Source organism: Sinocyclocheilus rhinocerous, unplaced genomic scaffold (genome assembly GCF_001515625.1).
Source record: "Sinocyclocheilus rhinocerous isolate Xijiao unplaced genomic scaffold, SAMN03320098_v1.1 scaffold831, whole genome shotgun sequence".
Lineage (NCBI taxonomy): Eukaryota > Metazoa > Chordata > Actinopteri > Cypriniformes > Cyprinidae > Sinocyclocheilus > Sinocyclocheilus rhinocerous.
Genome location: NW_015641020.1, coordinates 983,518 through 1,009,990, shown reverse-complemented (window position 1 = coordinate 1,009,990; position 26,473 = coordinate 983,518). Strand labels below are relative to the sequence as shown.

At 38.6% G+C, this 26,473-nt stretch overlaps 5 protein-coding genes across 8 annotated transcripts in view; 4 read left to right on the top strand and 1 right to left on the bottom strand.

Annotated features, from left to right (window-relative positions):
- Window positions 1-3,164: 3,164 nt before the first annotated feature.
- On the bottom strand, window positions 3,165-4,460 carry LOC107753989 (TRAF-interacting protein with FHA domain-containing protein A-like). The gene is made up of 2 exons (XM_016570285.1): window positions 4,354-4,460; window positions 3,165-4,154 (listed from the first exon to the last, which is right to left on the bottom strand). Exon 2 carries the CDS (start codon window positions 4,093-4,095, stop codon window positions 3,514-3,516), a length of 582 nt encoding a protein of 193 aa, XP_016425771.1. The 5' UTR covers window positions 4,096-4,154; window positions 4,354-4,460; the 3' UTR covers window positions 3,165-3,513.
- A 1,329-nt stretch (window positions 4,461-5,789) lies between these two features.
- On the top strand, window positions 5,790-8,835 carry rbm4.3 (RNA binding motif protein 4.3). Its single transcript, XM_016570247.1, has 4 exons — window positions 5,790-5,855; window positions 6,576-7,018; window positions 7,098-7,770; window positions 8,151-8,835. The coding sequence occupies exons 1-3, from the start codon at window positions 5,815-5,817 to the stop codon at window positions 7,739-7,741; spliced, it is 1,128 nt and encodes a 375-aa protein (XP_016425733.1). The 5' UTR covers window positions 5,790-5,814; the 3' UTR covers window positions 7,742-7,770; window positions 8,151-8,835.
- A 1,569-nt stretch (window positions 8,836-10,404) lies between these two features.
- Window positions 10,405-14,358, top strand: LOC107753956 (RNA-binding protein 4.1-like). Of its 2 annotated transcripts, XM_016570245.1 has the most exons (4): window positions 10,405-10,493; window positions 11,195-11,624; window positions 12,259-13,015; window positions 13,202-14,358. In XM_016570245.1, the coding sequence occupies exons 2-3, from the start codon at window positions 11,213-11,215 to the stop codon at window positions 12,996-12,998; spliced, it is 1,152 nt and encodes a 383-aa protein (XP_016425731.1). In that variant the 5' UTR covers window positions 10,405-10,493; window positions 11,195-11,212; the 3' UTR covers window positions 12,999-13,015; window positions 13,202-14,358. The 2 variants fall into 2 exon arrangements, with proteins under 2 accessions (XP_016425731.1, XP_016425732.1); XM_016570246.1 differs by lacking the exon at window positions 10,405-10,493 and having other exon boundaries at window positions 10,774-11,624.
- Window positions 14,359-14,477: 119 nt separating this feature from the next.
- On the top strand, window positions 14,478-18,449 carry rbm4.1 (RNA binding motif protein 4.1). 3 transcript variants are annotated; one of them, XR_001641525.1, is made up of 5 exons: window positions 14,478-14,672; window positions 15,558-15,998; window positions 16,927-17,799; window positions 17,954-17,988; window positions 18,368-18,449. XR_001641525.1 is itself a non-coding variant. In XM_016570243.1 (4 exons), the coding sequence occupies exons 2-3, from the start codon at window positions 15,587-15,589 to the stop codon at window positions 17,775-17,777; spliced, it is 1,263 nt and encodes a 420-aa protein (XP_016425729.1). In that variant the 5' UTR covers window positions 14,478-14,672; window positions 15,558-15,586; the 3' UTR covers window positions 17,778-17,799; window positions 18,368-18,442. The 3 variants fall into 3 exon arrangements, 2 of the variants coding, with proteins under 2 accessions (XP_016425729.1, XP_016425730.1); XM_016570243.1 differs by lacking the exon at window positions 17,954-17,988 and having other exon boundaries at window positions 18,368-18,442; XM_016570244.1 differs by lacking the exons at window positions 17,954-17,988; window positions 18,368-18,449 and having other exon boundaries at window positions 16,927-17,800.
- Window positions 18,450-23,968: 5,519 nt separating this feature from the next.
- Window positions 23,969-26,473, top strand: part of LOC107753954 (splicing factor 1-like) — an 11,022-nt gene continuing 8,517 nt past the window's right edge. The window contains exons 1-2 of the mRNA XM_016570242.1: window positions 23,969-24,359; window positions 25,261-25,389. Coding sequence (XP_016425728.1) covers window positions 24,113-24,359; window positions 25,261-25,389 — 376 coding nt within the window. The 5' untranslated portion in view covers window positions 23,969-24,112. The remainder of the gene's footprint in view (window positions 24,360-25,260; window positions 25,390-26,473) is intronic.

The window sequence follows — 26,473 nt, the reverse complement described above, 5'->3', positions numbered from 1 at the left end:
TGCCACAGTCGACCGCTTCCGCTCCTTCCGGTCGTGCGTATGTGGGAAAAAAAGCAGTGCTGTTTTATCATACTACATTTGAAAGTCGTCATCGGTCTATTAAAACGCACAACATATTAAAGCGTCTTTGGTGAAATCGAGGGGTTATGACGTCATTGGCTGGCGACACAATGACACTATAAACACGGTCTGTGTCACTAGTTAAAATTGCTTATTTCTCTGGATTTAAACATTCTTCGAAACATTTGGGATAACGTAAGTACACAAGTCAGCAAGATATATAACACTGTTCTAGTGGTTTTTGGATATTTTAATAAAAAAAATCTTACATATTGTGCCTTTAAGATGAAACACATTTGAACATGATTTAATATAACTTTTTTTGCTTGCAAAATGTATTTAATGCATTTCTTCATGTATGCCGGAATTTTAAGAGAGCACATGCACAAAAGCTATAACATGTAACTGGAAAAGTAGAGAAAAGAAAGAAGCCTAATGTTAAGAAGTTCTTTTGAACATTTCTGTTTATGGTTACAGTAGCCTATGGTTTCACTGCAGAGGTGTGTCTAAAGAGAATAAACATATATGATGATAAGAAAAACTTGTGTGTGTGTAAGAGAAAGAGAGCAGTTTAGTATTTGCATACCTGTTTGTGGTCCTAATGTTATGGTAATGCTATTGTAAAAAGGTAGCCTAGTTGTGGTAATGTTATGGTAATTTTGTAATCTTTTCAATGTCCAGTTTCCCTCCTTTCAGTTTTACACTTACAAACTCAATAGTTTTCAGCTCGTAACCCTCTCTGATCAGGGCCCTTGGAATTGTCCTAACCTTCCCTCCATTATGGCACCCTTCTCTCCTACTCTCTGACTGCTGTTTGGTGACCTACTGAACTATGCATGCCTATAATGTCAAATGGCAAGAGAGCTGAAGTAGAGCTTAAACGTGAAAAATGCCAGAAACTACAAGAAACCAAAACCACGGCAGCCTCATAAATCCAATAAACCTTTCCAGCGGAAAGAATTGTAGAATAGCTATAAGTCTTTAAAATCAGTGTTGCAACCAAAGCTATTCAAATGTTCTAGAACTAAACGTTCTAGTCCACAAAGAACAGTTTTCTGTTTCTGCATTGTATTTGAGTGTGTCTGGCAATTTTTGTTTTTTGGTATATTCTACTGCTTTCTTTTTTTTTTTTCCTACTGGGAATATCAAAAAAAGCTTGTTATGTCTGCAAACATCTTACATTTGTTCAGTTGGCTGATTTTGAAGAGCAAGAGCCTCACCTTTGCTTTGTGCTCCAGATTTTGCATCCAGTCCATTTTTGCATCCTATATGTTAACATGGTTTACTACATTAAAGTTTCTTCATTTTCAAAGGTCAATAGTTTATTGAATACATTTAGTGTATTTTAACATGTAACCATCTTAAAAATGAGATCTACTGCATTTCATTTATGAGTTCACTGGTCTGTTGTTTTAAACTTTTCTCAGCAGTTTAAGACTGAGAATGTCTAATAATCTTCTCGCATCGCTGTTGACTGGTGACTGAAGAATTGTGTGTTCTTTCAGATAGCTCTGACTTCCTGTCAATTCCACATAGTTCCACATCTCATCACATTTTATTTCTTTAGTATTTGTTCCTTGAAATGTTTGACTCATGGTGACCTGTTGTTCTACGTGTGTCTGTTGGAAAATCTACACAAGCGCTCACCAAACCTAGTAACTAGAGTTCATCAAAAGCAGCAAATGCAACCAGTACAAGCAACTACGCAAACAACAATCTGAGCGTGACGATGCTGAGACATCTGTGTCAATCAATGTTGTTCTGAGAAATCAGTCAGTCTCAGTGCTGAACATTACAATAACATATGTACAGTACAATATTTATACTTTTAAAATGATTTTTACATTGTAAACCCATTAACATAATCACTATTGAAATACAGTGTCATAAAATTACATGCAGTCTAATGAGGGAGTAACTTTTGCTTAACAAGCTCTGGCTATTAATAATATAATTCATATAATTTTTACATGAAGATATATACCAAAAAATGAATACTGCCACTCCTGTTGAGTTACATCAGAGTTTCGATCTTGTCTGTTCGTCACTGACATCATTTACTGTAAACCATCTGATATCTCTGCCATGTAGCAGATGCTTATCAGCCGTTTGTAAGAATAAGGACAGGTGGTGAGTTGAAAGTACAAAAGGATGGTGATCTTCCAGTGATTTTCAGTTCCTGAGTCACCTGGGATTAACCTTTCTTAAGATTCTTAACCTTACCAAAGAAATAAAAGTCCATTATAATAATAGTCTTGCTTAAAATGTAATTCCCTGTTTGCCAACTGAAACATTTACAACTGCTTTCTGGAGATCAGTAACTAACCATGATCTTCCAGCAGCATGCAAAAAAATATTTGAAATAGTAGTTGAAATTGCAAACAAATATCTGCTTTTCAGACCTGTATGTATTTTAAATGACACAAACACTATAAGGAACTTTTGTTTACAGGAAAAAAACAACTCATTAATGCTTCTTAAACAGGGGTTTTCAAAGTTTTTGATGACAAGCATCTCATTTTTTGGGGATCCCCTTTTGTGGGACCCCTTTTCTAAAATATAAAGGGTGCTAGGCCTATATATTTGCATATATAAAAACTCATTTATGCTGTTTATGCTGTGTGTGAAAAATATTACAGTAAGTGTGAACACATCCATTGATGCAGTCTGACCCAGATTCTCGGGTTGCAAGCGGGGAAAACACCCAGGACAGATGGCCAGTCCAACACAGAAAGACAGCACATTGTTTCTTAAATTAAATAATTAGCTTCTATATAGTCATTGTACTGAAGCAAATTATTCATTATTAAAATAGTATATGGAAAATATTATGTTGTATTAAATTGACCGTGAATTTAGATTTTTTTTTTGTACAGCTTAAACCCTGAAAACAAACATTTTAAAATAATTTTTTACCTATATTGAAAAGCAATCAAAAAAAAAAACTTTATTTCATTATATAAGATATCATGAAAGTAGTATATGAATAACCCTTCAATCATGGTAATTTCACATTTTTTCAAAAGCTTATGATTCACATTTTATCAAGTAACAGTCAATACCAAACGATGCAATAAAAATATTATATATATAAAAACACTGGCCAAAAGCACTTATGCAATGCAGAATAATAATGAAAAGAAAACACAAAAGGACCTTTTGAGCAAATGTGTGACAATAGTTCCAATAATTCAGCAAAATACATAATAAAATATATATGTACAAGAGGACGAACACAAAGACACAGCACAGCAGGCAACAAAACTGGTTCAGTGGCATTCCAGAAGAAATCATAACAAAGTTTGTAATGTCACTTACAGTGTAGTTTTAGATCTCATTCGGTTACTTACGCATAACAGACTGTTTTAATAACACAGTATCAATGAAAATAACAATATGCATATTCTGAATGGTCAATGTCTGCTGCCTTGAAGAGCAATGTTCCAAAAATATTTATACTAAAACAACTGTCTCATCTGACTCCAGTGGCTCTTGGCTTGCAGGTGCTCCATTCTCAAAGCTTCTCCATGGCACGCCGGTATCCATAACAGGTGGTTTGCATGGCACATCTATGCCCAATTCCTGTGAAGGGGGTGTATTGCATATTTCAAACAGGACCTCAAATTTATTCTCTGAATCTCCTGGTTCCTGCCAAATCAGCAGTTCGTATCTCCCAAAGCGGCAGAGCACCTTGTCATCAAGCTCAGCTCTTTCGAGGTATCTCAGTTCAGACCCACCGACCATGAGTTTGACCTTCTGGCTCATGTTCTGGATCATGAAGCTCAAGAACGGGCTGCCAGCTTTCCTATACGCCTGTATGGAGAGCTGTTTTCTGGAGACAGAGGTGTCATTTAGGACAAAGACGCAGGTCTGTCCATCACGGCCAAGCCTTACTTGATCTTCAGCGTGCATTTTGTATGGCTGATTTAGGGGTAGGTTGTGGAAGAGTGGACAAATGGTTTGGTTAGGGTGGAAGAGATGGATATGAAGACAGGCGAGCAGTTCTTCAGTCTCCAGTTTGCTATAGTCATTCATTCTGGGAAACAAATGGACGCAACTTCTGTGAGGTTGAATTGACTTGTTGACAGTTAAACCTAATGAAAAACGACAAGAAACAACTCGTTATGTGTTAGTAGGCTACATTGTACAGATGTATGTTGCAGCAAAACGTATTATCCTGAATTAAAGTGAGTTAGATCTGTGAATAGATCTAGCGAAAAACTTTACGCTAAAGTATATATACACGGACTAAATAAGTGCCGTACAGTTTAACAAAACTAGACAGTAGCTCACCTTCAGAAGCTGTTTGCAACGATCATCAGTTAACGGACTGCTGTTCTGAAGCGGAGATCGCTATGCTATGAGCTCTACAAACAAAGAGGGAATTGCATCAGAAACATCCACCCCCCTTTCAGCTTGGGACTTGTGACTCTCAAAAACTCCAGAGTTGCGCAACTGACTTCCATGCTTTCGCTATCTGTTTCATATTATATTTCTACATTATTATTTGACCTGGAGATACCAGACACGCTTTATTCTCGTTTTGATAAAAAAGAAAAACCCTAGGTTGCGTAGCCTAATGTTAAAACTTAAAGCACTCGCCAGGCTTTATCTTGTGACATGACATCGTTTTAAAGACCAGATAAAAGAGGTGTTTAAACATGACTGTGAACACGTTTATGGTCATCATTTACGATGTCTTATCAGTCACTCCCCAGAACGTCCTAACAAAATTGTAAAACCACAGGGAAGGGAAGTTGATGAGAAATGTTGGCGGTTTTTAGGCAGCTGAATGTGTCAATTGCATGTCAATTTCGTCATCATAGCAAAATAACATTCTTTTAACATAATCTATAAACACGCAACACGTAGGCTAAAACACGTAAGAAATAAGAATGCTTATATTTCATTTATCTTTGACTCAGCTTTCAGTGTGGTCTGGAACAGCTTGCTTTATCTAAAACATTAAAACTATAAAAGTAATGATACATTCTTATGAAACAAAGTTTAAAAACTTAAGTGAACACGGATATCAAATCTAGACGGTTAACAATTGCGCACTCTTCATCTTTTTTGCTCAAGGGCGGATCTCAATCTAATCTAGTGCATTACCACAACCTACTGGTAGCATAGAGACCCGGATTAAAACCATACAAAATCTTTATTTCTGTCTAATTAAATTCTATTTACCACTGTAGCAATAGTGATTTATTTAACTGCCCAAGTGACATGCAGACTTTGTTTTTGTTGTAAACACTAACCAGTTACAGAAGCAAGACTTGTCTGAGTGGAATAGCATGTGAGATAAAATGATGTTTAGGAGACTGTGGGAGACCTCATTTCTGGCAGAATAAAGTTTCTTGTGGTGGTAAAAGAATTCTGAGATTTTCTTGTGTTATTATTTATATTTTTATTCGAATTCCCAGACTCTCGGCTTCTACACTAACTTTTGTCTTTCTGCTTTTTGATTTTTGCAATGAATGATAACATAAACATTCGTTTAAAAGTGCATTGCTTGGCTGATAAAATATTTTCTTCAACCCAATTCCTGCCAGAAAAGCTGTCGGCTTCCTCATTCCCCTCTACTCTCACACGAGTGCACAAAAAGTCACTAATGGATTTATCATCCATTCAGAACCGTTTCTTTTTAACTTTCCACAATTCTAACTGGCCACGTTCCGCGTGATCCACATTCTTAAATTTGATTGGTTTATTCAGCCTGGTGGGCGGGACTTATAGGAAGTATATTACTGAATGACGCATCTTCTCTTCCTCATTGTGGTGAGAACCAAGGGGTGAGTATTGTGTCTTAGTACTTTGACCTTTATTACATCAGTATTAAAATTAAGGTTTAACACGCGTAATTAAAGCATTTATGATATAAGCAGCTTTTATATGGTATGTAAAAACTCTGTTAATCGGCTGTATGTAAAATTCGTACATACATCTTGTTTATCTCGGCGCGCAACGGCTGTTCGGCTAACGTACTAAGCTAACGTTGTTAGCTTATTCAAACCTAGCACCAGAAACTGAGTTTTCCCTCAAGGCGCTGGGCACTTGAATCGACGATTACTTGCTGTATTTATGTTCTCGTGATTTACGAGCATAAATACTTTAAAGAATATGCCGTAAATAAACGTAATGTTTGTCGAGGTTTCATAGTCCGCTACTATTAAGATATCACACGAGGCCATGGCGCATATAAACGTGCGAGGAGAATTCTTGCTTGGTACGAAACTTCATTTAAGTTCTGCTTAACGTAACAACGTTTTATTTAGTCGTGTTTGCGTGTATGTAGGGTGAAGTAAAATTTTAAAGTATTTGCATAAACTGGTTTGACTTGATTGGCTTCTCAGGAAGTCCACTGTGAAAGGTTTCAATTTCAGTTTCGCACCAGGCGTGGTTTCGTTGTCATTCTTCTAACGTTATGTTGATTTGCAAAAAGCCGTAGCCCATTACAATAACCATAGTAATTTGCTTTGCTGGCAACTCATTGTAAGTGTATCTTGTCACAGTGCGTTTCAGGCTCTGCGTAACACATTAGCGAAGATGGTGAAGATCTTCATTGGGAACCTGCCGCCGCAGGCAGAAGCAGATGAAATAAAGTCTCTGTTCACTCAATATGGAACAGTCACTGAGTGCGCCATTATCAAGAACTTTGCCTTCGTCCACATGGATGATCGCAAAAGTGCAACAAAGGCAATTAAAAACCTTCATTTATACAAGCTGCATGGAACACCCATCAATGTTGAAGCGAGTCGGGGCAAAAACCAGGGCCCCGTGAAGCTTCATGTTGCCAATGTGGAGAAAGGAGCAGATGAAGAGCTCAGAGCGCTGTTTGAAGAGTACGGCACAGTTGCCGAATGCGCCATCATCAAGAACTTTGCTTTTGTACACATGAGCAATTCCGATGAGGCCATGGATGCCATCAAGGGGTTGGACAACTCTGAATTCCAAGGTAAAAAATGCAGTCTTACTTTCATATCCTTTTGCATGTTTATCACATTTGCTAATATGAAATGTTTTTGCATTTGCAGGCAAACGAATTCATGTGCAGATATCAAAGAGTCGACCAAGAGGCGAGGAGGAAGACTACGGGCCCCCAGACAGTGGATTTTGGCCACCCCGTTTCTCTGGTGACCGGCCTGAGCCCCCTGGTTATCCTAGGGGTCGCTTCGGGTATCCCCCTGGTCCCCCTCCACCACCACCACCCATGCCTCCCAGACGCCCCCCATACCCAGAGCGTGCAGCGCCGGCATATGAGCGTGCAGCGCCGGCATACGAGCGTGAACGCGGTGTGGTCGACTATTACGAGAAGTACCGCGCTCGCCCTTACGGTGTCTCCTCATATGAGGACCGGCACCTGGGTGCCATCCCCCCTCCCCCACCGCCCCCGTCATCTGCCATTATGAGAGAGAGATTGGCTGGCAATGGCCTCGACCCCTATGAGCGACGCCCCCTTCCACCCCCGCCATCCTCGTACTACGCACGAGACCGCAGTCCCATCAGACGTGCTCCTCCTACGCCTCAGACACCCGCCGGGAATGGTTACTCATTCGAGCGATCTCGTCTCTCCCCTCTCTCCATGTCTCGGACCCCGATGTACAGCATGCCTCGGGCCAGAGACCCCTATGCTGACAGGGCGGCGCCGCCTCCACCACCTGCGCGCTACTCGTATTAAAGTGCACCACTGCGCTTTTGTAATCCAAGGTGAGAATAGGTCCCTCAACCCAAAAATGAGCTCTGAAATGCCCTCTTAATATAGAACCAAGAATTCACGTTCTTGACCTGTTCTGCGTGTCGTGTAATTGATGCGCAAGTAGCAGTAACGTAAACTTTGTATCAAAGTGCCTGGATCATACATTTTTTAATGGCCTTATGGTCTTTTTAAAAGCACTGCTCGAAGAACGCTAAACTTCGTATCGAAGTGTTTAGATGGTCAATTCTAGTAACCGTATGGTATATTAAGCTCTCACTTCATATTAATCAAATAGACTTCATACAAATCTTTATTTTAACTTAACTTGTCGATTCAGTAATCCCAGATGGCACTGCAGCCGTTTGACTCATGTGGTTTGCTTTCTTTCCAGGTGTAAATTATTCAACAAGATCGTCGTCGTTGTCTCCAGGTGCACGTGCCGCGATACGTCTTTGTCTGCCAGAGCGCGTTTCGTTCGCCTGCGCACCATAGTGGAAGAGTTCTGTTGCGGACTGCACATTCTATAAAACTACCGCTTTTACACGCATAAAAACGTCCTCATGCTAAATTGTCAATTCTGCTTTATTTTTTTGCCTTGTTTTTATTGTTTAACATTGGATAGGTGAGAGAAGTACTAAGCCAGAGTACGTAAATTAGGTTAACTTGGTGGTTTGGTAAAGACTATTAAATGAACGCTTATAAAAATTCTTCTTTCAAAGAACACTTCAATGTATCACACTGTACCTTTTTACCTTTAAAATCTGGAATGAGGTTATAGTTTATTAAACTACTGTAACCAGCGCTATGAAAATTTTAATTTAGAAACAAATTCATTTGTGTAAAGCAATTTTTTTTCCTCTCTCTATCTCTTTTTTTCCCCTCTCTAAGCTATTTGTTAAAGTGCGGCATACAAGTAAGAATACAGTCTCCGCAGCAATAAAACCTTTCCGTCTACTGGCTTTATTGAAATTGTGCTGTAGTGTGCATTTTAATTGCAGAGTATCGAAGTTAAAGGACTTTGTATCATTTTCTTTCATAGGAACACTTGAAAGTTTTAATAAAAAGACTGGAACTTGGTCCGTCGTTTTGCTTTTCTTGCCAACCTTTTAAACTCAATTTGCCTAAATAGGCATGAAAGTAACTATATAGCCTAGAGATTGACACATTCGAATTAAAACCCATAACATCTTGCTTCCTAGTTTAGAAGTATTACGGAGAATGGAACCGCTTCTGCGGCGAAATGAAAACGATTACATCACTTCGTCTTCAAGGCTATTCTTTTGCCCTAAACCATTGGCGTCTCACTATTCCTGGTCTGTGTCCAAATAATCCTGTCATTCTGATTCACAAAGTGGGTAGACTTCCCAATATTTCCTTAATCAGTGGTCCTTTTTAAGTTTGATTGATTGTGGCAGGTAAGTCACTTGATTTAGTTTCTTTACAACTCGGCATGCCTTTTTATATACTTAATTGTTTCAAGGTATAGCTTAAGTACAGAGACTGCATATGTGTCTTTGGATCCAAATGTTTTGTAAGTGATATATTTTAGGATGAACTCATGCCTGAGGGTAAGTTTTATATTTTAGGTTAACTTTTATGCCCCCCCCATAGTTCTGTCTTGATTTTACAATAAAATGTGTTATGGCTGTTCATTCATTTACCTGTGGGACACCAAATGAATGTGCCTCTTCCGGCAATGATCTCAGCATAAAAACTTTTATTTTATTTTTCCTTTTAAGGTGATTGCACTTTCAATAAAGCTTTTTTTCCCTGCCCAAACTATGTCTTTGCTGTTATTTTTAAGAATATGGCAGTTGTGTATTAAGGTATATATTGTATGTAAAATAAGTTTTAACATGAACATATAGTCACTCGGGGTTAAACTGCCAAGTGTGTGTGTGTGTATATATTAAGTACATTAGTTTGTTAAACATTGAATCGCTCAATCTTTATAGTAGAGGGTTAAACTCAAATGTTTTAACACATTTGGCAAAGTATTTGAAATGGTGACTTTAAATTTAACGCAACCAGGCTATTTTAACAGCTGTGTAAACCTACTGTATCAGTAATTCCTGGCCTTGCATAACTTAATTTTTTTTTTTTTATTGAACTTTCAAAAATACAAAATTCAGCAAGTTCTTCAGATATTTCAGGGTTTTTTTTCTTCCATTTTGCGAAAGCAAACAAACCAATAAATTAAACTGAAAAAACAAAGGAGGATATTAAAATTAAAGGGCATCACAGACATAAGATAAATTATTTTAACAGATACAGCTTTTAGGGCTGTTTTATTTTTAAAACCGATTTTAAGTGATCTTCAACGGCTGTTTGAAAATGAGCAGAATTAGGTTTGGAGTTACCCCATTTGGTCTAAGTAAAGTATAAAATTCAACAATATAATATCGATAGATAATTTTAAGAAAAAAGATTAAAACTAATTGAACATGTTTGTTTACTTGTATAATTCATTACAGTATATAATTTGTATATTCATTACAGTTTTTAGTAACATCTGTGCTTCAGATTGGGCGTTTCTTTGATCTAATTTGAAATATAGTAATATTTTAAACACTGAATAAATAGTAAAAGCTGTGTATGAATTCAGACACACTGCTCTGAACGCGTGTTGGGTTTTTTGTTTACTCATGGACCGGAAGTGCTGTCGGTGACGGCGGGCGACTCCATTTTAGGCTTCATTCATCTTGGCAGCCAGTGAGATTACGTGCTCGCTACGGTAAGGCAATGCTGTTCTGACATAATCAACTATTAATTACTTTACATGAGTGCTAGTGTTTAGATATCACATTCAGATAATGCAGTCTGGCGTAGTATTGTAATGTAACAGCATGTTTCTTAATAAGGCCACGTCTTCGGGTAACTTTATGTAACGTTAGTCGTGCTAACTTAGCGTTGCACAGTCGACACCATTGGCCTACAACTCTTAAAACCTCACCGACGCTCATCGGTCGTACTTAATCGTGTATCGGGCATTAAAAACATACAGTTGAATTGGCCTACAGCTCTGAAAACTCCACCGACGCTCATCGGTCGTACTTAATCGTGTATCGGGCATTAAAACACACTTGAATGATGACCAATAAAACTTAAGGGAATTAATACGTTGGGTGTGGTGGTCACGCGGATACGTGGCCTAGCAACGCGAGATAATTCATCTGCGCCATAAAGTCCAAGAACTGAACCTGGTCATCTACTTTACGCACTCAACGCACTTTCATCCGATCCGTGAGTGTCACACACAGCATATTTAATGCTGAGTTGTGCGTAAATCATTCTGGCCAGAAGCCACAAAATCGAAACTAAAACCTCTGATAGGATTAAGATGTCTATGGTTTTGTAAGCCAACACAGCAGTAATGTAGGAATCAATCATCTGTTGATATAACGTGCATTTCGCAACTATGCTCCCTCTGTCCAGGAAAAAACGGCAATAAAGATGGTTAAGATCTTTGTTGGCAACCTATCCTCAAGCACGACCGCGGAAGATCTGCGCTCTCTTTTTTCTGAATATGGCAAAGTAAAAGAGTGTGACGCCCTGAAAAATTATGGCTTTGTGCACATGGAAGGTAAGCAGGAGGCCGAAGAGGCTATTCGCAAACTCCACCATCATGAGCTGAAAGGTCAAGCCTTAAATGTGGAGATGAGCAAAGGGAAGCCCAGGGGCTCCACCAAACTGCATGTGAGCAACATCTGCAGTGGCTGCACCAATCAGGAGCTCCGGGCTAAATTAGAAGAGTATGGCCCTGTGGTAGAGTGTGACATAGTGAAGGACTATGCCTTTGTTCACATGGAGCGAATGGAGGATGCCATGGAGGCCATCAGTGGGCTGGATAACACGACCTTCCAAGGTGAACCTTAATCCGAAACGACGAAATCCATGGTTATCCAGTTGAATTTTACTCCTTAAATTTTTTAGCATGGGAAGAATGTACTACTCCTTTTTCAGTTCTTTGTAATTGCTGAAGAGAATCCATTTTCTAGGTAATTGGCAGTAGACATCAGATACACTAATATTAAAGGGATAGTTCATCCAAAAATGAAAAATCTGTCATTTGTTCACCCTCGTGTCATTCCAAAACTCACAAGACTTTTGTTTATCTTCAAAACGCAAATTAAATTAATAAAAATCTAAGAGATTTCTGTTCCTCCATTGACAGTCCATGTAACCAAAAGTTGATAAAAACATTGTAAGCGCACATACATCGAGCACATTTAATATGGTTAACAGGCTTTCAGTGGAGGAACAAAAATCTCGGTTTCATTAAAAATATCCTAATTGTGTTTCAAAGATGAACCAAAGTTTTATGGGTTTTAAGCGACATGACGGCAAGTAAACAAAGACGGAATTTAAATTTTTGGGCCACCTAACCCTTTAAGTGCTCTGTGGCTATCGTGATGCAATAATTCTCTTTTAAATTGACGGTTTACGTGAGCGGAAGAAAGTTTTACATTGTCTTGCGTGTGTTCTCTTCCTCTCACAAGGCAAGCTGATCAAAGTACAACTGTCCACAAGTCGCCTCCGTACAGCGCCCGGCATGGGAGACCAAACTGGCTGTTACATCTGCGGAGAACCGGGCCACTGGTCCAAAGATTGCAGACGTGGCCAAAACGGTAGCTATGGCGGAGGCATGGGGGGATTTCCCGGTGGTAGAGGCCCCCCAAGGAGCACTCCGAGTTACGGCATGGGCGGCCCTGGAGGTCTTCCTAGTAGAGGTTACCCAGCAGGGCCGCTTCCCCCTCCCCCACCTATGAGCCGGCGTCCCAGCTACGGCGAGTACGTCGCGGATGCTCGAGAACGGTACCCCAGCAGGCCGCCGAGCGCCTACCCCGAGAGGCCGTCCGCATATGAGCGAGAACGCTACAGAAGCATTGACTATTACGAGAAGTATCGGGCTCGTCCGGCTGGCTCTAGCTTCTTCGAGGAGAGTAGGCCTCTCTCTATTCCCCCTCCTCCTCCCCCTCCCTCTTCTTCCTCTCTCTCAAGGATGCGGTTGGCTCCTCCCAGCCTCGATCCCTATGAGCGACGCCCTCTGGCGCCTCCGCCTCCCACGGCATCGGCGTACTTCTCGCGGGACCGTAGCCCAATCAGACGTGTGGGCGCCGGTTCGGAAGGCTACTTGTACAAGCGCTCGCGACTTTCTCCGGTATCAAGGAGCTCATCGACTTACGCCGTGCTGCGGCCCAGAGAGAGCTACACCGAGCGGGTTCGATATGCATACTAAGCCACACACATGCTAAGGTGAGCGATAGCGGGTCGTTAACTTGGATCACTCAGATGAGATGTCAGCGTGATCTGTTCTAAGCGTAAGCCATTTCGAGTACAGTAGTAAGCGAAGCCGCTTTGCTCGGGTTAAAAAGTACAAAAGTCAGAAAATAATGTGTGTCAAGTTTTTCATCTCACAGAATATTTGTTCCTTTTTTTTAGGTGTTGTCAAGTGAAGAGACTTCCCTTCCACCTATAAGACTTTGCCTCAATCAGATGCTCCATTGGATTTCAAAGATGCAGGATTTGATTGATCACAATGCTTATTAGCTCTGCTCATTAATGTTTTACCCATAATGCACAAACTGCTGTTTAATTTCCCTTTCCAAAGGATCTGTAGCCTATATGATTGCAAGAAGTGGTTGTGATTTTGGTTTTTGCTTTGCTTTTCCAGAGGTAAGGTGGGGTGTCTAATGTCAGCATAATTTTAACTCCGCTATTAACTACAATTATACAGATGCTCTGTGAGATTTAGAATTTTACTTTCGTCTCTACTTTCCCCCAGTCAAGTTGTTGTGATCCACTATTATTTACCCTTTTTAATGCTCCAAGACTTTTCTTCAGCTGTCAGGTTGGTTTGCCACTTAAATTTCTTTGATTTATGTTTGGTGACGACAATCTGGTTATGTTTCTTCTGGCAATAATAATGCCAGCATTGTGTATTTATAGGGGGAGTGGCAATCTGTAATTAATCCTGCGGCTGCAAAAAGCTTTTTGGGGAATAAAAACTCAAATTCAACATTCCAACATTTTTTATTATTTGCTACAGGTGATTGGTATATACAGACTGTTCAGATTTGAATTGTACTTGCTTGCTGAATTGTGTTATATCTCATTGGTACGTTCAACAGGATGGTCAACTTGTTTCTCCTACCAATATCTGTGAGTTTTTGTGATTTGGGAGCTTGGAAGTGAATTTTGAGCTTGTTTTGATTGCCCCTCTTAAAAATATGATTTCGTATACAACCTAAATAGTTGGGCAGCTTTCAGTGGGATGCAAACTGTTTTCTGTTCTGTACACACCAATTACTGTTTATGGCAGGAGATCATTACGTTATATGAAGATGGAAAGGTGGACTGTACATGTGAGTGAATTGGAAATTTGCATTAGATGTGCTAACCAACTCTCACTCGGGGCTTTATTCACCTTTTGAGACTGCTAGCTTTTACTGGCGATTCTTCTTTATGGGTGCCGTGGGAAGCTCTATGAAAAAGTTTATAAATTTGATTTTCTGTAGTTTGTATATTTCCTACAGAAGTCAGGAGTGTGTTTTATGAATTATCTTTTGTAATAAACCAATATTTTGGTGACAAAAATACCGGTGTCTTTCATAGTAGAATCCTCTGTTTATACAGGAATACATGATTATCTTTCAATTAAATGGATCTTCTGTGTTGGTACTTTAATCCTTTATTATGTAACAAATCATTACGCGATCTATCTGGCCACGTGATGCTTTGAAATCTGAAAGCTCCAGTTGCAAGCTATTACAGCAGGCTTTCAGTGTGGAGAAAAGAAAAGGGGATGGGCAGTGTTAACACCATGCAACTATTCTCCAGCCAGCCTCGCTTTATGCAACGCAAGAGTGACGCCATTTCATCTCGCACCGGCTCCTGCAAGCATGGTGAAAAGGTATGAAAAACATTCGTTGTGCTGTATCAAATTAGCCCAGTGTTCTCTTGATTGAACGGCTAATCTCTTGCATTTCCTGTATTTTGTTGCGATGTTTCATTCGTTTGCTACAGTGTTTCTGCCCGTATTCACGGTTAGCTAGATGGACTGTAAGCTAACTTGATTATTATGCATGCAATATACATGCTTTGGATTCTTTAGTTATTGATACAGAGTTTATCTTGTTGTATCAATTCTTAAGATGTAGAGGTTTTGCTGGTAACGTTACGCAGCTCGTAAATAAGTGCACAGAAAGTGTAGCTTTTATTGTCCATTGTCCTCTATTGATGATGGGAAGCCCGCCTCGTTTCGCGAGTCGATTCTTTCGAACAATTCAGTTTCGCTGATATTCCGATGTGGCATAATTATACATGCTGTAAAACCTTTAAATAAAGTTTTTGCACGTTTTCATAGCAACAACTTTTTGTACTTGACATAGTCAATTTTATTTTATTCGCTTATCTTGTTACCCTTTGCCCCATAATTCAAATCCTCATAGATTTCCAGCTCAGAATCGGGCATGTACAAAAGATACGATCTGTTCGATGAGTCATTGAATTGTTGATTCGTCAGCCACTCTGACCAGTTTAATTATTTCGATTCGAAATCGGCTGAAAAGTTCGATTCAAAAGAAAGATTTGTTTAAAAATTACACATCACTGTTCTGTATTCGACAAGAATGCTCACATTTTCCTTCATATGTATTTCATATGTTTTATTGTCTAATATATGCAGGAGGATATTTTGTATATGTACTGTATTATTTAAGTCTGCCTTTGTTCTGTACCTTACCTGCCTTTTTAAACATACACTACCAGCATATGTATTTATTATTTCTCACAACAGGGTCTGAACGTTGACTTTACATTACTAAAATGGTAAAAATCTTTGTTGGGAACCTTTCGCCAAACACTACTGCAGAGGAGATCCGCTCCCTCTTCTCTCAGTATGGCAAAATATCGGAGTGTGACATTGTGAAAAACTTTGGCTTTGTGCACATGGATGACAAAGCAGAGGCAGATGAAGCCATTCGAAATCTTCACCATTACATGCTGAACGGTTTAGCCATGAATGTGGAGATGAGCAAAGGGAAGCCCAAGACCTCTACAAAACTTCACGTTGGCAACATCAGCAGTAGCTGCACCAACCAAGAGCTCAGGGCCAGGTTTGAGGAGTATGGACCTGTGGTTGAGTGTGACATAGTGAAAGACTATGCATTTGTTCACATGGAGCGAGTGGAAGATGCTATGGAGGCCATTAGTGGCTTGGACAACACAGCCTTTCAAGGTGAGCCAGTATGGTCCTTTGCCCAGTTTAACTAAAAATAATAATAATAATTTTATCTTGTCACATTTGTTCCAAAAGTGAGCTTCATTACAGTTTGGTAAGTAGAAAAATTGGTAAGTGATAAGTGGAGGAAATTTGTTCAATTCGATTTCTACTGTTAGTTTATTATATGGAGGTCAATAGAGGATGTCCATTTAGTTCTAAAATACAGTAAATTTTTTCTCAGGTACTCAAAAGCCAAATGTTTCCAGTTTCCACTGAGCTGATCAATTCCTAATTGAAATGATTTTCATCCTAAAAAAGCAAGGGAAAACGTGTGATTTCTTTTCTGAAAGTGAGACATTTCATAAGTATATTTGTTACTTAAATGCAACATATAAATATGCTGTACAAACCACATATGCTCTTTTATAATACCAAATTATTTTAAAGTCTATTGGTAAATCTTTGAGATCTTCTGTATTATTCGGTCGACTTAATGTTTCTTATTCAAACCGCATTTTTATTATATTTATCCATCTTTCTTTCAAACTTTACATTATAATGTTATGATCCCTATATACATTCATACCATACAAGAATTTTAGTTTTTAGTGTTTTAATAGTGTTTTTAAGAAATTTAGTAGAATGTATAATATCTGCCATTTGTCAGTTATCAGCCATAATTTTTTTTAAATTCTGTTTCGCTTTGTAATGCGTCAGATTAAAGAAGTAAAATGGGTTGCAAACAGTGTTTCACGTTGACATTAAACTCTAATAGTGGCGATTTTTCCTTTAAAAAATTCTGGCCGTGTTTTTGTCGATAACTGTGTTGAAACATAGCGTGAAGTCTAAGTTTATGGCTGCTTTGACCTTATGAACGTTTGATCCGTGTGCATGCTAAAAATTAAAATAGAAATATCATGGAAAATTCTTTCTTTTCCTTAAGGCAAACTGATGAGCGTGAAGCTTTCGACTAGCCGCCTGCGTACCGCGCCGGGAATGGGAGAGAGAATGGGTTGTTATCGGTGCGGGCAGGAAGGCCACTGGTCCAAAGAATGCCCAATGGACCAGAACGGCTCCTACAGAGAGGGCCCAGGCTCGGCAGGATATGGGCCCCTCAGGTTCGGTGCGGGTGGCGATCGTGGTGGCCGGGGGTTTCATCGCGGCTACAGTGGCGAGCCGGCCTACGGTGGCAACTTTGCACCCTCACATGGCTTCTCCAGGGGAGCAGGGTACGGTGTCCCAGGGTATGGAAGGGGCGCGGGTTTTGAGAGTACAATGAGTTACGGTATGCCAGCGGGCTACGGCATTGGCGCTGATAATAGCATGGCCCCCGCGTATGGCAGTGAGGCTGCGTATGGGAGCAGTGGCGTGGCCTATGGCAGTGCGATGCCTGCGTACCCAATACGCGGACCGCCCTATGAGGAAAGAGATCCGTACGGGGTGGTGGACTTCTACGAGAAATATCGGGCACGTCCGTACGGAGCAAGTTATTTTGAAGATAGACGCGCGGTTCCACCTACGGTCCCTCCTCCCCCATCCTCCTCAGCGATCGTGAGAGAGCGCCTGTCCTCCTCTAACCATGACCCATATGAGCGCCATCCCCTTCCCCCTCCTCCGGCTCCCACCTCTTCATACTATGTCCGCGAACGGAGCCCGATCCGGAGAGCTCCCCTAGAAGCGGAGGGATACGCGTACGAACGGTCGCGCCTCTCTCCTGTCTCTTCGCTTCCCAGGAGCTCTGCGTACGATGTACCGCGGGATCCATATGCCGAACGGGCGCGCTATGCTTACTAGCCTAATACCTGTGCGCACTCAGGTGAGATCTTTTTAGGATTACAAAAGGGTAGAGTAAAGTTTGATCAAACGCTAAGCAGTTTTTAGGGGGATTATTGTCAAAGGGATATTTCCTCTCCAGTAGCTGAAAATTCTGTCATCATTTGCTCAACCTCAACTACTTTTGTGATCCACAGGGAAAAAAGTCATACAGGTTTGGAATGGCATGAGGGTGAGAAAATCACACAATTTTCATTTTTGGGTGAACTATACCTTTAAAGTTCTTTGCTTTCATATGGCAGTGAAGTATTGTTATCAGTTTTTGATTTCCTGTCATTGATGATCTGCAAATTTTGCAAGGTCTTGCTTAACATATCTTCATTATAATATCATGAATATTTAGGTTACAGATCCAATATATTCATAATTATAAGCAGGATAAAATTGTTATTTTTAGTCAGATTTGTCAAATTGAAGCCCTTGATTACTTCCTATTACCTATAAAGTGTCTTATAACAATTCATGTTGTCCAATGTTTGGGCACATGGAAGTCCACAGAATTGATAACTGAATGACTGACATGATTTTATGATCATCTTTTCTTTTTGCAGGTGTTTCTTGGTTGCTCATGGATCATTTTAGAAGTTGTGATGCATCCTGTTTTGCCTGGGTCAAGGACAGTACAGAGGGCCCACTTCCTGGCACTAAACTCCTTTTGTCGTCTTAACAAACTTGATGTAGCCCTGTTTTTTTTTATTGTTTTTTTTAATTCTTAATACAAATACTTGTAAATATTTTCTTCTCGTTAATAAAAGTAAAAACAAAATCTCTTCTTTTTCTGTCTAAATCATAGCAATTGTATTTGTATTGCAGTTGTTCTGGATGTACAGTATGGAAAATGGTGGAAAATTTAATATTAATTTTTCCTAAATGAAAATTTTTCCACAATGACATTTTCTATCTCGGTTCATTCACTACGGCTGGGAGAGCTCTTAGCAGAGAACCTAGCTGTTCAGCATACATGCACAATATTTCACTTGTTTTTTCTTTCCTAACCTTTTCTAACCATCTGTTGACCCTTTTCCTGTGATTCAGCACTATCAGCACTCCTGACTTAATGGTACATAGCCTAATTTCCTCTTATTCTTCTTTAACTTTTTTTTAACCCCTTCTTATACAATGCTGAATCAGCATAGGATTTAGATCCTTATGTATACACGCAATACTTTAAAATATAATTATGACAATGAAAATAATTCAAAGAATTCTTCTACACACTATTTCAAGATTTTTTAAAAACGTATCTTTCAAAGAGACTGTGTCCAATTCAGCTGCTTTAAATTATATATTATATATTGCTATTTTATTTAAAGAATCTGCCCCTACCATAAAGAGTTTTACAGATAAAATGGACCAAGAAAACCAATTATGATGCACAGGCTACAAATGCTTGTGTACTATTTTAATATAATTCCTGCTATTTGACCTCTACCTCAAGTTAAATCTATTAAATATATATGATCTCAGATTAATCATGCTGTATTCAAGATGGTGTTATATAACCAGCCATTCAATAACTTTAAGAGTTTTGGGAAAAGTGATGGTAATTTAGCTTGGAAATTAAATATGAAATATTGTTCTATTTGTGCAAATGTGTAAAAAATATCTGTTAGATTCTCAAACTTATGATTCTTCTATTTATTGTATATATAAAGTCATAAGGGAGAGAGAGCATATTTACATCCAGTTTATTGATTTGAATATCAACAGTAATAGGAGATGATTACAATTTATTACATTTATACAAACTGCTTATAGAAAGTGTTTTAACGCAATACTGTTAATATACAAAATAATGTGTCTTAAAGTCACCATGAAATCAAAATGGAAAATTCTTATTTTTTAATGGATTACTGTAGTGTTTATTATAAATAATTTACCCGTGCACTTCATTACTTTTTTTTAATTCATGTGCCCTCATAATCTTTAATCAAAAAGGTTAACCTCCCCTCCCCCTCAAAACGACTCATCTTCTCTTTTGGTCACGAGCTATGGCGCAAGGGCGGAGCTATCTGGAACTGCCAACGGCTGCAGCGACATCAGTGACGCTTGGAATAAACGACAGGGGGAAAAGCTGAAGCTGATGCTTCACTTTATAGCACTGACACCAGTCATGAGGGAGTATGTTACCCCTAAACATTGAAAAGATATTAAGATATTTCGACAACATTACTCTTAGGACATCACAAACTAATTTTTTTCATGAATATGACTTAACCTGATGGAGGAGCGCTCAGTCATTCAGGCAGTCTCTCTCTCTCTCTTGCGCGCGCTGTTTAGGCATGTTTTGTGTCGTTGATCGTCGTCGTCAACCTTAATAAATAAAACATTTATTCGTGCTTAGGTGTCGGCTGTGAATCCATGCAGTAGAGAGAAATCCCCCACCACTAACTGCAAACTGTCATTCAGTTTGCCGCCATTTTGTTAGCAACGCCTAAATTAATGTGTTATGCCTTCATTCGATAACCAGAAAAATTAAAATACACAACGCAGAATTTCTAAAGAAAAAAAAAAACATTTCATAAGGCTATAAATAAAAGTAGTTTTTATGCATTCAAATAATTAGACATATTAAAACACAGAATTTGGTAACAATAAACAAGGGGGGGGAAAATAGAACATTTCATAAGACCCTAAACATGAAATTTTTTTTGTACTTTTTAATAGATTTGACGTTGAATTGTATACGTTTCATTATTTAATTAGACGTGCTTTTGATTAATAAAATGCAATTTAAGCATTTAAAAAGGAGACCAGAAAAATTTAAATGGAAAAAAAACAGAATCCAAAAAAATTTCAATTTGGAATTTTAAAAAAAATGGAATTTGAGAAAAAATAAAACGTATTTCATAGGGCCCTAGCATAGTTATTTATTTATTGTGGTAATTTGAAGGTTGTGTCAAAAAGTTGCTGTTCTAGTCTAGTAGATAAATAGCTGTATTCTATACGTTAAAAATCTTGTTTGCTTAATTTTCAATAATTAAAAGATAAATGATAAATTAAATTAATATGTTATGCCTTCATTCAATAACCAGAAAAATTTAAATACACAATGCAGAATTTCAAAAGAATTTTCTAAATTTCATAAGGCTATAAATAAAAGTAGTTTTTATGCATTCAAATAATTAGACATATTAAAACACAGAATTTGGTAACAATAAACAAGGGGGGGGAAAATAGAACATTTCATAAGACCCTAAACATGAAATTTTTTTTGTACTTTTTAATAGATTTGACGTTGAATTGTATACGTTTCATTATTTAATTAGACGTGCTTTTGATTAATAAAATGCAATTTAAGCATTTAAAAAGGAGACCAGAAAAATTTAAATGGAAAAAAAACAGAATCCAAAAAAATTTCAATTTGGAATTTTAAAAAAAATGGAATTTGAGAAAAAATAAAACGTATTTCATAGGGCCCTAGCATAGTTATTTATTTATTGTGGTAATTTGAAGGTTGTGTCAAAAAGTTGCTGTTCTAGTCTAGTAGATAAATAGCTGTATTCTGTACGTTTTTACTCGTTTACGATAATTTTCTTCCAAATACGATAATTTTTCAGCTTCTGGTACGATACTTGGACATTTCCAATCTGGCAACACTGAATCGCAACTTCCGTTTCATGCCGACTTTAAATTGTGGTTGCTGCTATCCAGTGCTGAAGGGGATCGGCACAGTGAGCTGCAATCGTGGAGCTGCTGTGGGCGTCGTGTTTGGAGTCTACGGCGGTTGATATAAACTGGTTTGTGACTGGATTAAGATGATTTCTGGGGTAATCGATGAAGATGGAGTCAGATGACTGTAATTTAATTAGTAGGAAAGGACAAGAAAAGAGAAAGAGTGGGCGAAATGAAGGGAGTTGGGTAACGTTACATAGCCAAACCAGTAAAAGGGGATTAGAAGGAAACAGCTCAGATGAAGATAATAGGGTTGTAAAAAGATCGTAAGAGAGGAATATAAAGTAATTCTTAAATTCAGAAAGGAAGATGAACAGGTTAATCTAAGTCCAATAGCATTGTCTAGAGAGTTAAAAGAAAAAGGTAGGAGAAGTGGATACGGCTAAGATTTTGAGAGATGGAAGCCTGTTAGTAATATGTAAAACAGAAGAACAAAAAAACAAAGCACTAAAAATTGATAATGTTTGCAAGAAAAAAAGTGAATGAAAGGAAGATGTTGGGTGAGAGACGAATGAAACCATTCCATTCCAATCGAAGAAGATCTAGAAAGGCTCAAGCAAAGTATTTCTGGTGGTGAAGTGAGTACAATAAAAAGGTTGCAAAAAAACAATGAATGGGGAAAGGGTTGATAGTTTATCAATTCTTTTGGAGTTTCAGGATTCAGTGCTTCCAGAAAGAGTCAAAATTGGATATATGAGCTATGCAGTGAGGCCATATATTCCTCCCCCACTCCGCTGTTATAGATGTCAGAGATATGGACATACAGCAGCGGTGTGCAGAGGAAAACAAAGATGCCCTAAGTGTGGAGGTGATCATAGAATTGAAAATTGTGAAGAGAAGGTACAAGACAAGTGCTGTAATTGCGGGGGGCAACATAGGGTAACATACAGTGGATGTAATGTAAGGAAGAGAGCTGTGGACATTGAACAAGTGAAAGTGGTAAACAACATAAGTTATGCAGAGAGTAAACCTGGGAAAGATTGTACAAATCCAGGAAATTATAGACCTATTGCTTTGACGTATTGGTAAGATAATGGAAAAAATGGTGAATGAAAGGTTAATGTATCATGTGGAAAATAATAAATTTTTATCCAAATATCAGAGTGGTTTTAGGAGAGGGAGAAATACAATGGATCCGGCTGTGTGTTTAGAACACGAAATAAGAAAAGCACAAATAAATAGAGAGAGTGTAGTGGCTGTCTTTTTTGACATAGAGAAAGCATACCACATGATGTGGAGAGAAATGAGAAGAGTACAGTTATCAGTGAATTATTGGGTTAATTTACAAGGCCATAGTCAAGAAGAGCATCCAACACTAGATACTTTAAAGCCCTGTTGGGAAAAAGAAAGGAGGAAAATTAAAAGTTTTGGATGGACAGTGATACAGAAAGCAACAGAACTTGAAGTTAATCAGTTAAATGTGAAGGAAAGGTGGCAAAAACAATGGGATAAGGAGAAAAAAGGTCGGTGGTTTTACAGAATTCAAAGGAAAGTGGGAGAGATGAGAAGTGCAGGGAAAAACAGGAGAGATGAGATAGTAATATCGAGGATGAGATTTGGACACACAAGATTAAATAGTACACTTTTTAAAATGGGTAAACATGATACGGGAAGGTGTGAATTTTGTGGACAAGAAGAAACTGGAACATGTTATATTGTACTGTCAGAAATATGAGACTGAAAGAAGGATTCTAAATTTGCAAAATTTTGAAAAAATAAAAATGCAATTTACACCGAGATATATTTTGCAAAATAACTCAAGGAATGAATGCTATAGTTTTATTTTTCAGTTCCTTAAAATAACTAATTTGTGGGAGAGAATAAAAAAAAAAAAAAAAAGGGGGAAGGAAGGAAGTCACTTTTTTGATCCACACTCCATACCAGTTGGTGGCGGAAATACACCATTTTGTTGTTTGTCAACCGCCAATAAAATTTCAAGAAGAAGAAGAAGCGCTGAAGGATTAAGGCTAGAAGGGATACAGCTGAAACTACTGGGCATGGGCACATCAATATAGCGCCATTTTTCTCACACTGTACAACAATAATTACTATTTTTGCATTATCGTAAGGGGTAGGTTTAGGGTTGAGGTTGGTGTAGACGTTAATAAAACACAATCTAATAGGTAGAAAATTCAATTTCTTGTTAGCTTCCGGCTTTTGCTGTATCCCTTCTAGCCACAACCGTGCTGAAGCCTTCTTTGAATTGTATTAAGATTTTTCTTACTGTTATTTATTTGGTATTTATGTTCTTCAAGCAATAATAAAAAAAAACCGTGCTGAAGCGCACTTACAAGAGCCAACCTACCATGCTAGAAGGTTGGGCCACTTGTGAGCACTAGAACGACCAATGAGAGGCCACTAAAGTGTTCCGTCGGAAATACGACAGATCCTACATGATCCAATGACTGTAAACCACCCATAGATTGACATAATCATCGACCAATCGCATAGTTCTAAATTGACGTCAAAACTCCTTTGTCGATCTCAGTGGGCGCCATCTTAGTTAGGGGGTGACAGAAGAAGGTTGCATGTTAGGAGACATACGTTCATATTGTCTAGAAAGGAAACATACGTTTTTTTGTGCATATACAAAACTACAGCGAAGCCCCTGACGCCCAGAAATGGCAACGGGAGCCAACGCAACCCCGCTGGGGAAGCTGCACCCGAGTATCGGCGCTAAGCGAGGCTTTGACTCTGGCCCCGGCGCGGGGTTAATGGCACCGCCCGGGCCTGCGGTGTCTTTCCCGCTGCAGAACTTACAGCAACCGCAATTATCAAACCCAGGTTTCTCCCAGTTCCCCGGAGCCGTGAGTTCTGCGCTCTCAAACCCAGTCGGAGTGGGACTACCGTCTCAGGCGGAGATTGGAGGTAAACAGCGTGGACGGGTCTGAGGCTCAGGACAAACGGCCTGGTCCTTTATAGTTGTGGTTGCATTCATTGTGCTCTTTAGTCTTTGACTTATTGTTTTGTCAGTAGCATTGTCTAATAAAAACTTGAAATTGTGTAGTGCACTAAAATGTAGTTCATATAATATTTACCTGCGTTCGCACAAACGGTTTACAGGTTGAAATTGTCTTCATACTGTGTTGTTTAACCCTGTAAAACTTCACACATAATTCTTTTTTGTAACTTTTAGACGAAGCATTTAAATATTTGTAATATATAAAAAAATAAATATAAAATATAAGAAGTGTCCATATGTTTTTGATTTGTTCACGCTAAAGGAGGGAAAAACACTTACGTTTTATTCATAGGCACAAACTTAGCAACAATATGCAGTTGCTGTTATTTATATGGCCAAAAAGTAAGGTGAAATAAATGCTGATAGTTTGCAGTGTAATCATTGAGTTCTTTATAACAGACTATTTGCATAAAATGCATAAAAATATCAGTTGTCACTCTGTATCTGTTTTCTTTGTTTATTGGGCATTAAAAAAAAAAAAAAAATATATATATATGGATAATCAAGTAAACTTAAGTTGTTTGAGTCCAGTAAATGTTTATCGTGAAATCTTACTAACAATATAAAAGTTAGGCTATTCTTTAGTTTTACTTACTGGTACTTATCAAGAATGAACAATCAATCCGAGGGCGGGAGACTTTTTTATGAATTGTTTTTCCCCCAAGGAATGTTTTGATCATGTTGATAATTTAGACGCCTTGAGATTAGCTTATCAAATATGATACTGTTGTAGGCTTTATAGGGTAAAACACAAAGAACGATAGACTTTGCATGCAATGACATCTCACTTATACCATTCCCTGTTAGATTTTGGCCAGAAGAAGCGAAAAAGGAGTCGCTGGAGCAGTGAAACCCCTGATCAGAAGACCATTATCCCGGGCATGCCCACCGTGATCCCTCCTGGGCTGACTCGGGACCAGGAACGAGCTTATATAGGTGAATATCTCAATTTACTGTTATTATAATGTGTGTCTAAGTCATATAGTTTAAGTTGTGGAACATTCTGTTTGTGAATGAGGGGTATACTTTCTACACCCAGCCAACTCACTTTTTTTGTCCCAAAACTTGTCGGTTTATTATTTCCTCACAGTTTGCACATCACGTGCAGGATGTAATTGCTGAATTTCATTAGCCTGACTTCTTTGCTGATATAATTGAGGTCAGTTAATGGGATAACTTTGTTTTTTTTTTGCTAACCATCAATCTGAAAGTCTCAGTGCAAAATGGCCATCTCTGTATGTCTCAAATGACTCTGCATAGGGATGGTTTTCTCAAAGTAGTCAATCGAAATTCAGCACTTTACCCCATGTTCACTAGAATGTACTAACTCCATTGATGTGCGATGTAAGGACGTTTTCTTTGTCTAGGAAGCACTGAGGTATTAGTAGCACTGTCAATGTTTGCATACCATCTGATGTCCATTAGCAAGAACCCACAGTGTTTTTCTGATGTTGCTGCTTGCTGTGAACTGTCTCCAGCTGCAGGACTCCATCAGTGCTCATGTTTACTGTGCAAAATGTCTTAAGTCCAATTTGACTGCAAAGCAATGCAGGTCCAACATTGAATTGCGAATGTCATCTCCATCCCCAGTGTCTGAAAGCAGTGTGTAGTAAATTGCTTTCTCATTGCTGTCAGGCACTTGTTTTGCAATGGCATGTGATGTAGTGTTTGTTCAACTATAATGTGAGAGCTAGACCTACATCTCCTTAACTAGCCCTTTATTGATGCCTCATGTCTCTTATCTACCATAAACCTGCACCATTCAGCGTGTGACCTGTGGGGTCTGATTCTCTTAAAGGGTTAGTTCACCCAAAAATGAAAATTAGCCCTTAAATTACTCGCCCTCAAGGCATCCTAGGTGTATATGACTTTCTTCTTTCAGACGAATCCAGTCGGAGTTATATTAAAAATTGTCTTTGATCTTTCAAGCTGTTTAATGGCACTCAGCGGGTGTTGCAGTGCATCAGTCCAAAAGAAGTTAAATAAAAAGCGCCCATCCATAATAAAAAGTGTCTCACAC

What these genes read in the sequence shown, in the direction of transcription:
- LOC107753989 (XM_016570285.1), bottom strand. Translation starts at nt 4,095, where the DNA reads ATGAATGACTATAGCAAACTGGAGACTGAAGAACTGCTCGCCTGTCTT.
- rbm4.3 (XM_016570247.1), top strand. Translation starts at nt 5,815, where the DNA reads ATGACGCATCTTCTCTTCCTCATTGTGGTGAGAACCAAGGG. An exon ending in ATTGTGGTGAGAACCAAGGG is followed by an intron (nt 5,856 to 6,575) that starts GTGAGTATTGTG and finishes ATCTTGTCACAG; the next exon opens with TGCGTTTCAGGCTCTGCGTA. An exon ending in GGACAACTCTGAATTCCAAG is followed by an intron (nt 7,019 to 7,097) that starts GTAAAAAATGCA and finishes TTGCATTTGCAG; the next exon opens with GCAAACGAATTCATGTGCAG.
- LOC107753956 (XM_016570245.1), top strand. Translation starts at nt 11,213, where the DNA reads ATGGTTAAGATCTTTGTTGGCAACCTATCCTCAAGCACGACCGCGGAA. An exon ending in GGATAACACGACCTTCCAAG is followed by an intron (nt 11,625 to 12,258) that starts GTGAACCTTAAT and finishes TCCTCTCACAAG; the next exon opens with GCAAGCTGATCAAAGTACAA.
- rbm4.1 (XM_016570243.1), top strand. Translation starts at nt 15,587, where the DNA reads ATGGTAAAAATCTTTGTTGGGAACCTTTCGCCAAACACTACTGCAGAG. An exon ending in GGACAACACAGCCTTTCAAG is followed by an intron (nt 15,999 to 16,926) that starts GTGAGCCAGTAT and finishes CTTTTCCTTAAG; the next exon opens with GCAAACTGATGAGCGTGAAG.